Raw genomic sequence first — 14350 nt, 5'->3', positions numbered from 1 at the left:
CCTGGCCTAGTCACTTTACTGTATGTGATGGAAGTTCGCTCTCCTTCTAGGAGAGCATTCCTCCAAACTTGTAGGCCTGCTGTGCTCAATCCTTAGGGAAAAAAGAAAAAAAAAAACAATCTTGGCTGAAGAGAACTAGTCCTGATATGGGACAACTGAGGATGCTATATGTGCCTCATGTAGCATCTAGACATCAGGACTGCCTGGCAGCTAGGGTCAGGACTGCTACAGCAGCAAGTTGATTATCCGAACTAATTGGGACCAAAGGTAGTTCAGATAAACATACACTGAACTGGATAAACTTCTAAAATCTTGTTTTTTCTGCACTCAGGGAATACACTTTTTCAACCATTCAGCAAGTCCAGTGCACAAGAAAGAATATTTTTCACGCACAAGTAGGCTACAAGTTAAAAAATGTGTAACATTTACATATTTGGACCATTTTTCCTACAAAAAACTTTGGAAGGCTGGGTTTGGATAACTGACGTTATGGATAATTGACTTTACTGTAATTAGGGATGTCCTCTGCCTCTAACTAGTGTGAGTCAGTGATTAGAATAGCTAGTCCTTCCCCACCTTATTTATTCAATTTCCAATTGCTACAAGCTTTCATCACCTTTTGAGAGAACAATAATGTCTACTCTTGTGTGATGTTCAATGGCTGCCCAACATGGAGGCATCCCTAATAATATAGCATGTAGGCAACTATACAGATGCTGGGCTACAGGGGTTTGAGCATCAACACATTAACGGCATCCTTGGACCAAGACAGCTCTGTGTAATCCACTGTCTCCTCTGATCAAATCGCGGCTAATGTAAAAGGATGTCTAAAGGACTGTTCTTTGAGAATATACAGGATTTGAGAATGAAGGCACTGCTAGATTTTTATTTAAATAAGCTAATATGGGGCTTCTTTTCCAGCCTTAATTTTTGGCTTAAACTCCCTGCAAATTTCACACACAGATGTCAAGGATGATGATCACCTTTAAAGTTATGGTCTTTCACAATCTTACATTTTCCACTTGGGTGGGATCCACACACACGCACTTGGAAATGCCAGGAACCCAAAGGCATAGCTCAAACTTCCCAAATCTAAAGTCTTTTACCACACAAAACCAAAGGATTTTTTTCTGAAACACAAAATTAATATCCCGAGTGAGTGCAAATATTCTAACAGGCAACAATAGCAAGAAAATGATTAAGAAAGCCTTATAGACCTTTAAGGAAGAGAATAAAGATGAATTTAACCCTTGTAAACTGGAACACTTATTAAACGAACTTTAATAGAAAAATAGCTCAGCCCTTATCAGAGATGGATGCTCAGATCTGGGATGAAAAAAGCAAAGCCCTTCATTTATGGGTTCAAAACAACTTAGTCCATTTGCTTTTATATGCTCATCTAGTGAAAGACTTCTGGGCAAATTAGAGGATTTACACAACTCTGGGATGGTACTGCAGGGTCTCTGACCAAGAAAGGTACCGGAGTAGGTGTGTAGTTAGACTAAGGGCCTGAAGGTCTAGATGAGGACTTGCCAGATGAGCAAGGTAGGAGATCCTTGTAATGCTGTATGTGGATCAGCTTCTCTAAAGTTAGGCTGGGGATGGAACAAGCTTTATACAGCCAAAATGAGCTATCCTGGCTTTCTTCAGAAACCTTAGACTAATGAGAAACAGGGAAGTGCAAAGGAGACCCATGCAGTCACTGCTGAACTACATCACACGAGGTCTGTCCCAGATGAGATATCAGGAAGAAAAGGCTACTGCATTTGGGAGTTGGTCGGTAAGGCAAAGATCACAACAAGGTTTGCCCCAGGAGTGAAACACAGGATTCACCACTAAATGAACAACTATTCATGTGGCATCAACAAGCACTGAACAAGCCTTCCCACAATAAAGCTGGGGCCCTGCGCAGCGACTAAAAAGTGTCAGATTAACAAAGCACATTCCCACAGCTACATGGCCTTCAGACACAAGGTATGAGTGGACTGCAGCCAGATTGCTGACATATCAAGCCATTGCCAAGATATTACAGTGGATGACACTTACACCACTCAAGAGGAAGTCGTGCAAAGCCTGCAATAATAGGAATGTCCTCTCCTTTAGAATATTTGTGTGTAGACTGGCTCTATGATTATTCCTCTTGGAGTGCCACTCCAAATGCTCCTCCCCTATCAACATACTGTAGAGGCATCCACAGTGAGTGAAGCAATACAGGGAGGCAGTGAATGAACTGCCATGAGAAAAGTTGTGCAGGTGCAGACCCCTGTCTAAATGCCTGTGTCACATCCAGAAAATCCTAACCAGAAGCTATATGGGGTCCTATATTTTGACCCCATTGAAACCTCAGGGTCCACTGTAGAGCTCTTATTTGATATCCTGCAATAAGAATTAGAGAGGGAGAGACAAAGTTGCTGCCATGAGCCCCAAATTCTCAAGGCCTAATGCCAGTGTTGCAGGTAACAGCAGACTACGAACTTAAGTATTGCAGCACATAACCCTGTCTCGGGGAAGGCCATTAAACAGAAAAGTGAATGTCTAGGGGGCACATAAAGATTAGTGTTTGTAATGGCTTCATATTGTTTTTTGCAGTGTTTAATGAGATTCACAAAGACCAGAACAGTTATAATAAGTAGCTAGAATCAGGAACTCTTACAGTGGCAGCTAAGCAGCCAGTCATCCAGTTACAGTGAAACAGTAAAGTTGTGTACACTTACCATAAATGTAGATGTTTGAGTGCATTCACTGTTGCAGTCATCACATTTGGGTTATCTGCTTGCAGTAGCCCTCAGTCGGCCTGATTAACAAAGTCTTGGGTCCTGCGTCGGTTGCTGTCCCTTCTTCCGTGACGGCATCAGAGGTATAAAACATGCAGCTGACGCCATTACATCAGTCTTTCTTGCCGTGCAACAAAATATTTAGAAGCGAAAATATACCAACGACGGACAGTTTGTGGTTTAAATAAGGCACAAAACCGACAGCGAGGTACGTCGTGGTCAGGGCCTACGCAAGGAATACAGTACGAATGAAAATCTTTATGAGGTATTTGCATTCCACAAGTAATGCAATTATATACTTTTACTGACATTGGTTTAGAGCAAGAAAAAGTTTCCCCAACGAGGTACTTAGCTTTTAGTTGAAGACTTTGGTTCTAAAACTCGAAAACGAAAAGGAGTCGACCGACCGGCACTTGCAAACTGCTTCTGCTTCGGGAACCGCACAGCAAGAAAGACTGATCTAATGGTGTCGGCTGCATGTTTTATACCCCTGACGTCACAGACGAAGGGACAGCAACCGACGCAGGATCAAAGACTTTGTTAATCAGGCCGACTGAGGGCTACTGCAAGCAGATAACCCAAATGTGATGACTGAAACACGAAGAACATCCTTGGTTCCCATCAGCCTGACATGCACTGGAATTACCACCAGGCTTCTGGTAATCACCCTGGAGGCCATGATGGCATCAACAAACTGAAAGTGACTGGTTCTGATCATGAAGGTATGGAAGCCTTCTTGATTCCATGGCCATCTTGATAAGCAAATAAGCATTCTGGAGTTCCAGAGAACATATCCTTGTCTTTCTTCCCTGGGCATTTAAGAGTCAGTTGCAATGAAAGCATCTGGAGCAATGTGTCTGCTACAAAGGGATGGAGGCTGCCAAGATCTAAGGTTTCCCTGAAGTCCTCTGCTTTCTAGGGAAAAAAAAGAAAAGAAACAACAGCATTCGCACCTTCTATGGTCTGGTGAGGCTTCTTGAATTGCTTTTCTGTGTAAGAGGTTTAAGACCTCTAGTGTAGCCACTGTCTTCTGAATGTTTGGGATTTCAACAAGGGAAGGGATAATGGCTGAGGTGGGTATAACAAAGGGAATTGTGCAGACTCTGGATCTTATCATCCTGATCCATTTGTCTTGTGTGATGGCCTATCTTGCAGGGAAATGAAACTCATGATGACTGCTTTAAGAGCAGGACAATCATCCCTAATTTTTGCAGGCCACCTCTAAGGCAGCCACCATTCTGGAAATCTTCACGGCAGCAATGTTTTCTAACATAATGCTGCCTAAATGGAAACTGTGGGCTTTTTCTGAGCCACAAATTCTAGGCCTTTCACTGGTTACAGTAAAATGTCCTCGGAGTTGTGGACAGCTTCATAATAATGGCCGAGAGCATCTTCTCTTCCAGCATACTCTTCAGCAGTTTATTCCTCACCTGTGGAGAAAAGAGTGGAATCATTACAGGTGCCCATTAGTGTGATGTCCTGATGATGCCCACAAGACTGCAATGCCTTAGCCAAACATGTACATATACAGCTACAAGTTACTCCGCCAACTTCATTGTGCTAAAGATAAATGGTGGTTAGATTCAGGTGGCAATTGTGATAACTAACTCCTAACTTCCTATGTACATTGTCAGGTGACAGCTTTTCTAAGATATCAAACACTTGTCCTGCTAACTCACACTGCAAACAGTACAAGTCAAGTAATTAAGCCCACAACAAAAAAGGTACCATATGCATAAGTGCTTTTCTTAAATTGTTGCAATGCTCACAACTTCTTGTTAGGAGAATAAACTGGGCATTTCTGAGGGCTTCTTTCTGAGGGTTAGCAACCACAATCGATCAGCTAAAGAAACTTTACATCAACATTCATGGTTTTTGGAAGACTAATATCTTGTCCATCTCTGACGAAGGCATTACAAACTCTGAGTTCCTGCCAAGTCCTCTGAGCAACAGAAACTACCTTGTTGGTTGCAAGGACCACCCAAACGGTAGGTAGGGTTGAGCACAAAGCTTCCTTCTGGATCTCTTCTTCAAAAGAGACAGGGTCAAATGGCCTAGACTCACACTGATGCATCAAGTCCAAGAATTTCTCTGAACTTGGAATCTGAGATGGTACCAAAAAATGAAAGACCTGACCTGACCTGAAAACTGAAGATCTGTTGAAGGAAGCAAAATCTACACTGAAAAACTCTAGAATTGCTCCACAAAAAGCCTGGGATTGCCTATCAATGTGTGTAGCAGAAGCAAATGACAACTGGATAGACAGCCACAGTGCATTATGGGAGCAGTGGGACAAGTCAAAGTCTTACAGAGTGACTAGTGCCTGACAGCTGCCAGTCCTGTAGTTGATATGTACTAGTTCATGTAATAGAGTATCTCAAGACATGCACTTTACTTCAGGTCAATAGAGAGGAAAGATCAGCCAAAGGAGAGTGTTAGATCACGAGTTACCAAGGCATCAACACAACATAACTGTCACATCCTGATGACTTCTAATCAAATGACATTAACATGTCTCACCTGTGTTCTGCTTCCAGAGAGTGGGAGAGGTGATCTACTTCCAAAGAACTTGAAAGGTGATCTGTGCCATCATCAGGTGAGACAGAGAGACCATTTCGATGACGGCACTGCTCATCTCCATTTTCTTTTGTCTCAGGAGAACTGCTCTCTATCTGCAAAACACAGAAAAGAACACTTATGCTACTGTAAGAGAGGGTGCAATACCATATTTACCTAGCAAATGAAATCTGTGGGAACCTACTGAATGAACACATTTGCATTTAATTTGATTACCAGTTAGAACCTTAAACATATCACACAAGATAAGACTGACAGAATATCAACTGACATGCAAACAGCAGTCATGACAGTTGCCAAAAAGTCAGGGTTACGTAAACAGCACAAGGTGTACAGGGCCAAAAGCAAAAGGTGAAATCTTTTTGAAGGCTATGACCTTTGCCAGTCAATTTCCCTCATCAGTAAACTGTCATCCAATCCTTACAGCAGCATGGGTAAAGATGAACATCCACATGTCAAGCTGTGAAAATGGACCAAAAGTACCCTAAATAAAATATCATGGGTAATGGAGTGATTCACAGAAAAATTGCAAGCAGGAAGGAGAAGGGGGCAGTGATCCTTGCACATCTGCTCAGAACAGGATGTTGGTCACTCAGTCAGTAGCTGTATTCTAAAGTCCAAGTTAATGGTAAGAGATCCAGACTGTGCCGAACTATTTTTAAAAAAAAAAAAGAAAAAAAGACAGACTTCTCAACTAATAGAATGTGAAGAAATATAAAATCTCCTGCTAAAGTGGGAAAGCATTTTTTCACAACAAATTTAGAAGTTATGTACTTACCATAACATAGCATCTGTGTTGTCCATTTTCATTCTTCCTCACGTTTGGGTCTTCGGATACAACCTCAGATCCGACTTGGCCACCATCACAAGACTTTAGGATCGCAGCCTCAAGCTCCTCCCTTTACCATAATAAATCACACCTTCCCTAACTCCTCAGATCAAGTTTGTTGCCCTCATACATGACACTAACAGCAAGAAAATAGAGAATAAAAATCTGGGGCCCAAACCATGAACCTAATGGTTCTCCAGGTAACTTCTCGAAGACACCAATGGTGGGGGATGGATGGAAAGGATGTGAGGAAGAATGTAAATGGACAAAACAGATGCTACGTTATGGTAAATACAACTTCTAAATCTGATGTTGTCCTTTCATTCTCCCTCACTGTTGCGTCAGAGATCCAAGCTACGCAACTACTGTGTGGCCCCCTAGGGAAGGATATGCCAGAGCACTGACAAGCCAAAGGATGCCCTGCTTCTGGAGACAATATCCAACTTAAAGTGTGACACAAATGTACATTTGTTAGACCAAGTGGCTGCAGCTTACATTTCATCAATGTCCTGGCAGAGGAAGTAGCCATAGATCTAGTTGAGCAAGCTTTAGGAAGACAAGGTAATTCAACTCCCATTTCAGAATAAACGGCAGAAATTAGTAGTTATGTACTTACCATAACTTGGTATCTGTGATGTTCATCGTGCATACAGCTGCAGTCATAACAGATGGGTTATCCTGCAGTCAGGCGGGTCCTCGGTCGGCCGAATTCCAAAGTCTAGGTCCGGCGTCGGTTGTCGTCGCTTCTTCCCTGACGTCAGTGCGGCAGGGGTATAAAAGAACCAGCCGACGCCATTTTCTTCAGTCTTTCTTGCCGCGCGGTGCCCGAAGCAGAAGCAGTTCGCAAGTGCCGGTCGGCCAGCTCCTGAGATTTACGAAAATTTTTCAGCCGAAGTCTTCTTGAAAGCTAAGTACCCCGTTGGGGAAACTTTTCTTGCCTCAGACCGATGTCAGACAAAGTTAATAATTGCATTTCTTGTGGGAAGCAAATATCGCATAAGGATTTCCATTCCTTCTGCATCAGACCATGATGTCTCGGCCTGCCGTTTTTGTGCTAGATTCAACAAACGCACTATTAAGCGTCGGGCGGAGTTCGCCCAGCACTATTTTGATAAAAATTTAATTACATTATGTCGTCGGATACTCCGACTCCAGTTTTGAGTAAAAGATGCAAAGATAAGGACCGATATACGAGGTCCGCGACTTCTACCGACACCATGCTAAAGCCGGCTACAGGTGCTCCGGTTCTCAGCGAGGCGCCAACGCAGCCCCTGAGTACCGACGATGCTTCTTTAGCGGTGTCTTCTGTGCCCGAGGTCGCAGGCTCCTCGGCCCCCACTCCGACTACAGATACCGACGCCACTCTTGGCGGGGAAACTCAGAATTTAGACAGACCTGCCACCTCTCAAGGTGTCTTCAGGCCTTCCTGTTTTTCCATTAAGGCTTTCACAAAATCTAAAGCAGCCATGAAAACTAAAAGACAAGTTCCACAGAGCCCCTCTCAAGGCCCCATGCCTAAAAAACAGATGCTCAAAATGGCAGAGGATTTGATTACTCTTATCAGGGGTTCTCAACCACCCTCAGACAAAAGGCCCAGACTGGAGGAAGACTACCCTTCCTCAGACCAAGCCTCTATTACCTCAGAACATTCTGAGGACCAGGAATATTCATATTCCCCTTTTGAAGATTCTGATGCTGAGGAGTCCATTCCCTCGGTCTCCCCCCCTGAGGACTATTCTTTTGGGGAAACCTTACATACCTTGAGGGAGCACTTTCACTGGGAAGGCCAAGATTACTCAGATTCCAAGAAAAGGCTCAGGGATTTTCTCTTGCTTCCTCAGCACAGGCCTCTGGCTATCCCTCCTGTTTTAGATATATTAGATGATGTGTACACAGAAGCCAGCCTCAACCCAGATTCTTTACCCCCAGCTCCTGTTATGCCTGACAGGTATTACCGGGTTCCTGATTCACACCAATTCCTATACAAAAGCCATGCTGCTGACCCAGAAACTATTTCACAGGGTCCCAAAGGAATTAAGGCCTCTACTGCCAAAAACCCATTACCTTCAGAGAGGGATTCCAGAGCTTTAGAAAGGTGGGGGAAAAAGGTATACACCTCGGCCACTTTAACCATGAGGGCATTAAACTGTCACAGTTCCATATGTTAAAGTATCAACAGTTTTTGTTATCTCAGTTGAAAAGCAAAATGACACAACCTGAACAACCAGATTTAAAGGAGTTGCAGGATTTGTTGCATAGTGCAGAGCAAGTGGGTAAACATACCTTGCAATGTGGTTTTGATGCTTTAGAGGCCTCATGTAGAGCTGCTGTTACAGGGCCTGTCATACGTAGACATGCTTGGCTCAAAGAGCAAACCTTACCAGATCATGTCAAAGCTAAATTACTAGATGCACCTCTTCAAAAAGATGTATTGTTTGGTGTTAAAGCTGAGGAGGTACTAAAGAAAATGGAGGAAAAGGCAAGATCAACGCAAACAGTGAAAGATTTCCTACAGGTACAGCCTCCACGTTTCAGCAGAAACTGGCCTTCAAAAAATTGGTCCTTTCCAGCCACGGACAGACCTCAAAGAGGTAGATACAGGCGCCCGAGGGGTAGAGGGCAATCTCAAGGATCATTCAGAGCCAGACAATGGCAAGCACCTACACCAAGCGGTGGAGAAGATAGATCACAGCCATTCAGAAAGCAGACACAATGACTTTCCCCTTTGCATGCCAAGCAAAGCTTTAATGGCAGCACCTTTAGGTGGAAAGCTGGCATTATTTTCAAAAAATTGGCATATTGTCACAAAAGACAAATGGATCCTGGACATTATAGACAGAGGCTACAGATTCCACTTTCACACCCTTCCAAAAATGAGAGGCATGCCAAACCTGCCACAAAATCAAAGGGCAGAGGCACAAAAACATATTTCAGCTCTCATGGACATGAAAGCTATTCAAGAGGTACCTGCAAAAGAACAGGGTCAAGGTTTTTATTCCAGTCTTTTCCTGGTACCAAGGAAGGACAAAGATTGGAGACCTATTTTGGACCTATCCATCCTAAACACATATTTACTCGTACCAAAATTCAAGATGCTCACATTACAGCAGCTTCTTCCCATGCTGGGCAAAGAGTCTTGGCTGGTAACATTGGACCTCAAGGAGGCATACCTGCATGTCCCTATCAGACAAGATTGCAGAAGATACCTCAGATTTCTTGCAGGTTCAACCCATTATCAGTTCTCTGCACTGCCCTTTGGCTTATCTACGCGAGCGCCCAGAGTGTTTACGAAATGCCTGGCATCAGTAATTGCCTTCTGCAGACTTCAAGGGATACAAATATACCCATATCTGGACAACTGCCTGGTCCAAGCGGACAGCAAGCACATACTTCTGAAACACCTGGCCTTTGTAATAAAATTGTTGAACTTTCTGGGATACATAGTCAACAAAAAGAAATCAAAACTAATACCCTCTCAAGCAATAATTTTCCTGGGTGCCAGCTTGAATACAAACACCCAGATGGCCTACCTCATGCCAGAGAAACAAGGGCAACTATCTCAATACTTCAGAAAAATGGCAACCTTCACCAGGCTGACTGCAAGGAAAGTCCTGCAGGCTCTGGGATTAATGGCATCTTGCATCCTACTGATCCCATATGCAAAGTTGCATATGAGGAAACTTCAATGGTACCTAAAAAACTAATGGTCTCAACACAGCCACAGTTTGGAAACAATTATACCACTCATTCCATGTCTTCAAAAGGAATTTCTGTGGTGGGCTCAAGCATGCCAAAGAAACATAGGTCTCCCTTTCTGCATGCCTCAAGCAAATCAAATCATCACAACAGATGCCTTGGACTACGCCTGGGGGGTGCACATGACAGATCAGTGCATTCAGGGCAAATGGTCCCAAAAAGAGAAGCACCTACACATCAATCAAAAGGAAATGCTAGCAGTACAAAATGCAATTATGACCTTCAAAGACCTACTGCATCCAGGCCAGCTATTGATAAGGACAGACAACACCACAGTGATGTGGTACATAAACAAACAGGGAGGAACTTATTCATACCCCCTGTGCAGACTAGCCATGTCCCTTTGGAACACGGCTCTGGAATTGCAAATCCAACTTCAAGCACAATTCCTGCCAGGGAAGGAAAACACGCTGGCAGACAACCTAAGCAGAAATATGACAGATCCACACGAATGGAAGTTGCATCCTCAAGTTTTCGCAAAGATAATTCAGGCATGGGGACGGCCAGACATGGATCTCTTTGCTACCCACAAAAATTATCAACTGAAAAAATTTTGCACAAGGACCTATCATCCACAGGCCTGGAAAGTGGACGCACTTTCTTTCAATTGGACAACATTGACAGTCTATGCCTTTCCACCTCTTCCTCTGCTGCCCAAAGTTCTATTAAAAGCCAGAGCAGAGGCGCCAAAGATGATTCTCATTGCTCCAGACTGGCCAAGACAACACTGGTATCCACTCCTGAAGAGCCTGACGCATTCCCCTCCACGGATCCTGCCTCTAGTGCCTCTTCTGTTAACCCAACACAGCTTCAAAACTCTTCACAGTCAGCTAAAAACCCTCAATCTAGCAGCATGGAGGATTCCTTGATTTCCCAACAGATCCTCCTCTCCAAGGAGGTGCAGGATGTCATCTTGGAGGCCAGAAGACCTTCAACTAGAAAAGCCTACTCCGCCAAATGGAAACGGTTTTGTGCCTGGAATCAGAAAAAGGGCCAGAATCCTTGGGTTCTAAATTTACCTCAAATATTACAGTACCTAGCTGAGATGTTAAACAGTGGACTTTCCTTCTCCTTAATCAAGATCCATGCTTCAGCTATTTCTGCACAATACAACATTGATCCTCCTTTATTCTCTCATCCTCTCTTAAGACAGTTCCTCAGAGGGGCTAAGAATATAAAACCCCCAAGGAAACCACCAGTACCTGCTTGGGACCTCAACTTCATTTTAGAAAAACTGACTCTGCCTCCATTTGAGCCAGCTGCCTCAACAGAAGTACAATATTTGTCATGGAAAACAGCCTTCCTTCTGGCTATCACCTCAGCACGCAGGGTTTCGGAGCTACAAGCCCTCATGGCGGTGCAACCTTTCATCATTTTCCATCAGGAGAGAGTTTCCTTACGAACCAACCCTTCCTTTATGCCAAAGGTAGTATCCAGTGTAGCCTTGAATCAGACTATACACTTACCTACCTTTTATCCTAACCCACAAAACAAAGGGGAAATACTACTACATTCCTTGGACATTCACAGACAACTTCGTTATTATTTGGACAGGACAAAGCCATTCAGAAAATCAGAGCAACTCTTTGTGTCCTATGCTACAGGTGCTCAAGGAAAGGCTATTTCCAAACAGACAATCTCAAAATGGATAGCCCACTGCATAAGCTTTTGTTACTCATTTCATGGAAAAACTGTACCTACAAGCATCAGATCTCACTCCACAAGGGCCACAGCTACCTCTGCAGCTTTCCTCAGGGGGGTTCCTACCAAGGATATTTTGGAAGCAGCCACTTGGAGTTCTGTGCACACTTTCTCCAAGCACTATCACCTTCCACTATACTCTAAATCTAGAGCGGGCTTTGCCACAGCAGTCTTGCAGGGCATCCTTGCACCTCCTAGTTCCACTTAGTGCCTGCCACCCCTTTTTAGCTTTGGAATTCTACCCATCTGTTATGACTGCAGCTGTATGCACGATGAACATAGTACAGTTTTGTACCTACCATAAATGTAGATGTTCGAGTGCTAATACAGCTGCAGTCCAGGTTTCCCTCCCTCCATACCCTCTTGGGACAGGCCTTATGACAAACACCTCCTCATACAACTTGATTGGGGTATTCTTTATGGTGTATTTGCTTGCAAACTACTGTTTTTTGATTATATTACATTGCATTATTACATGAGTTTATGTTTTGCCTTCCTTCTGGGGGCACCTGATATCTGGGGCAAGAAAAACTGAAGAAAATGGTGTCGGCTGGTTCTTTTATACCCCTGCCGCACTGACGTCAGGGAAGAAGTGACGACAACTGACGCCGGACCTAGACTTTGGAATTCGGCCGACCGAGGACCCGATTGACGGCAGGATAACCCATCTGTTATGACTGCAGCTGTATTAGCACTCGAACATCTACATTTATGGTAAGTACAAAACTGTACTTTTTCCTGTTTCATTATTCATCACATCTGGGTCTTGGATCAGATGTTGGATCTGATCCGGCACTTTACAGAATAGATTTAAGGCTCAAGCTTCTCCCACTCCCATAATCCCTTTCTACCTTCCAATCCTCATATCAAAGTTTGCTGACAAATGAAAGGAAAACATCAGGACATATAACTATCAAAGTAAACATAGATAATATTGTGATAGAACCACAAGAGGAGGTAGCCCAAGGGGCCCAATACTCCAGCCTCTCCAGATCCACCAGAAACATGGAAGGGGGGGGGAGAGTGATGAATAATGTTATGGTAAGTACATAACTATTGATATGATGTTATCCATTTCATTATACATCACGTGTGGGTCAGAATCCCCAGCTACAAAGAACCCCAGGCGTCCCCAAGAAAGGACAGGCCTGAGCATTGTGGAACCAAAATATGCTCTACTTTTGGAGGGACCACTTGTGTGGAATCAAGATAGACCTGATGCTTCAGACTTGGAGAAAGTCCGCTCTACCACCCAAACTGCCAAAGGACTCGAGGAAACCCCAATCCCAATAGCAGAAACCACAAGGGAAGGGGGAGGAGAGCCTGCCCCAAGTCTATGCCCTTTGGACTGTACTGGTCTCGAGCTGAAGGCCAATGCCCCCAAGGGAAGGGACCAACCCAAAAGGCCTGGACCAGAACCCCTCCCGAGGGACCCGGCACTGACCTCTCGGAGCAGAGACCCACTGTGATCCAAAGCCACAAGGATAGAGCTAGTCAGGGACCCTGGGGGAATCAGGAAAGCAGACATTCTTGGATTCACCGATGCTCCCTAGGGAAAACCAGGGGTTAGGATTCTGAAAGCACAGGAAATGGAAGCGGAGAAGCCAATTTAGGAGCTGGGGATCTCCCCCAGCTTGAATGGGATGGGGATGCTTAAAGGCCCATCTCTATCTGGGCCCAAAGGAAACTCATCATCATCCTGTCCATGTCAGAAGGTAAGATGCTCCTGGAGGACCCGGAAGAGGCTGAAAAATGGGTGGATTTAGATAAGGAAGCCTTTCTGGATCCCACCACCATCCTGTGGCATTCCCAATCCTGGGAATAACTTCTACACCTAGGAACTGTAAACTCCAATCCTGAGAAGAACTGGGAAGCCCTGAATAACTAATTCCAGATCCGACAAACGTGTCGGATCCGAACCTGGAAGATCAACTTGCCTCATATCCAAGAGGATGGAGGTAGGATCTGAAGTTCTCTGCTCCAGGGAGACTTCGGTACCAGAAGACAGATCCTGAACATTTTGATTAAAAACGGTCAAGGATGACTTCGGATCTGAGGGGCTGTGATCAGAGTGTCTCGGTCTTAATGAAGCTAGAGGATTAGCCCCCGGGAAGGCAGAGGAGGCTTGCCGCCTCGAGTCCTTATGGCTGCTAGGGGAGGGGGAGCCCGAAACAAAGGGACCCTTTTGCACCATGCCCCTGAGCAAAAGTTTACTCCAGCGATCCGCCAACACCTGAGGACTGAACGCAGTGCATACTCAGCATTCTGCCTCGAGGTGGTTGGATCCCAGACAATAAACACACTTCTTGTGGGCATCAGAATTAGGCATCTTACACCCACAAGAACATCTTTTAAAGCTGGTAGGTTTGTTTGCCATAGACCTACACCAAAGCACACATGCACACCCAAAAGCACAAATCTAAACTAAGAAGCTCCTAAACTACCAACACAACCCTTGACAGTTAACAGGGACCAAACTCGCAACCAACCAACAAAAGTAAGCACAATACAGAACAAAACCCCCCAACAGACCTAAATGCTAAGCTAAAGGTAAGGGAACTGCTGAAGGCAGAAAGACAATAACAGAAAAAGGCACGAAGCACCAAAAAGGAAGGAAGAGCAAAAAAGAATGCAAGCCTAACGCTGTATGCAAGCTAAAAAGGGGAGGCTAAACTACTTAGAAAAACAGAAATTAAATCACTTAACTTGAAAA

The 14350-nt window shown here is 44.3% G+C and overlaps 1 protein-coding gene across 1 annotated transcript in view; it reads right to left on the bottom strand.

The window, feature by feature from the left end:
• The window catches only part of GPBP1L1 (GC-rich promoter binding protein 1 like 1), a 1437510-nt gene that overhangs the window by 251062 nt on the left and 1172098 nt on the right, over positions 1–14350 (bottom strand). Inside the window, exon 10 of the mRNA XM_044070363.1 lies at positions 5295–5446. Within this exon, the coding sequence (XP_043926298.1) occupies positions 5295–5446 (152 nt within the window). The remainder of the gene's footprint in view (positions 1–5294; positions 5447–14350) is intronic.

This window comes from Protopterus annectens, chromosome 4.part1 (genome assembly GCF_019279795.1).
Source record: "Protopterus annectens isolate FY-2018-M chromosome 4.part1, PAN1.0, whole genome shotgun sequence".
Classification (NCBI taxonomy): Eukaryota; Metazoa; Chordata; order Ceratodontiformes; family Protopteridae; genus Protopterus; species Protopterus annectens.
The sequence above is the reverse complement of the archived record's forward strand: the minus strand, read 5'-3'. Positions and strand labels throughout refer to the sequence as shown.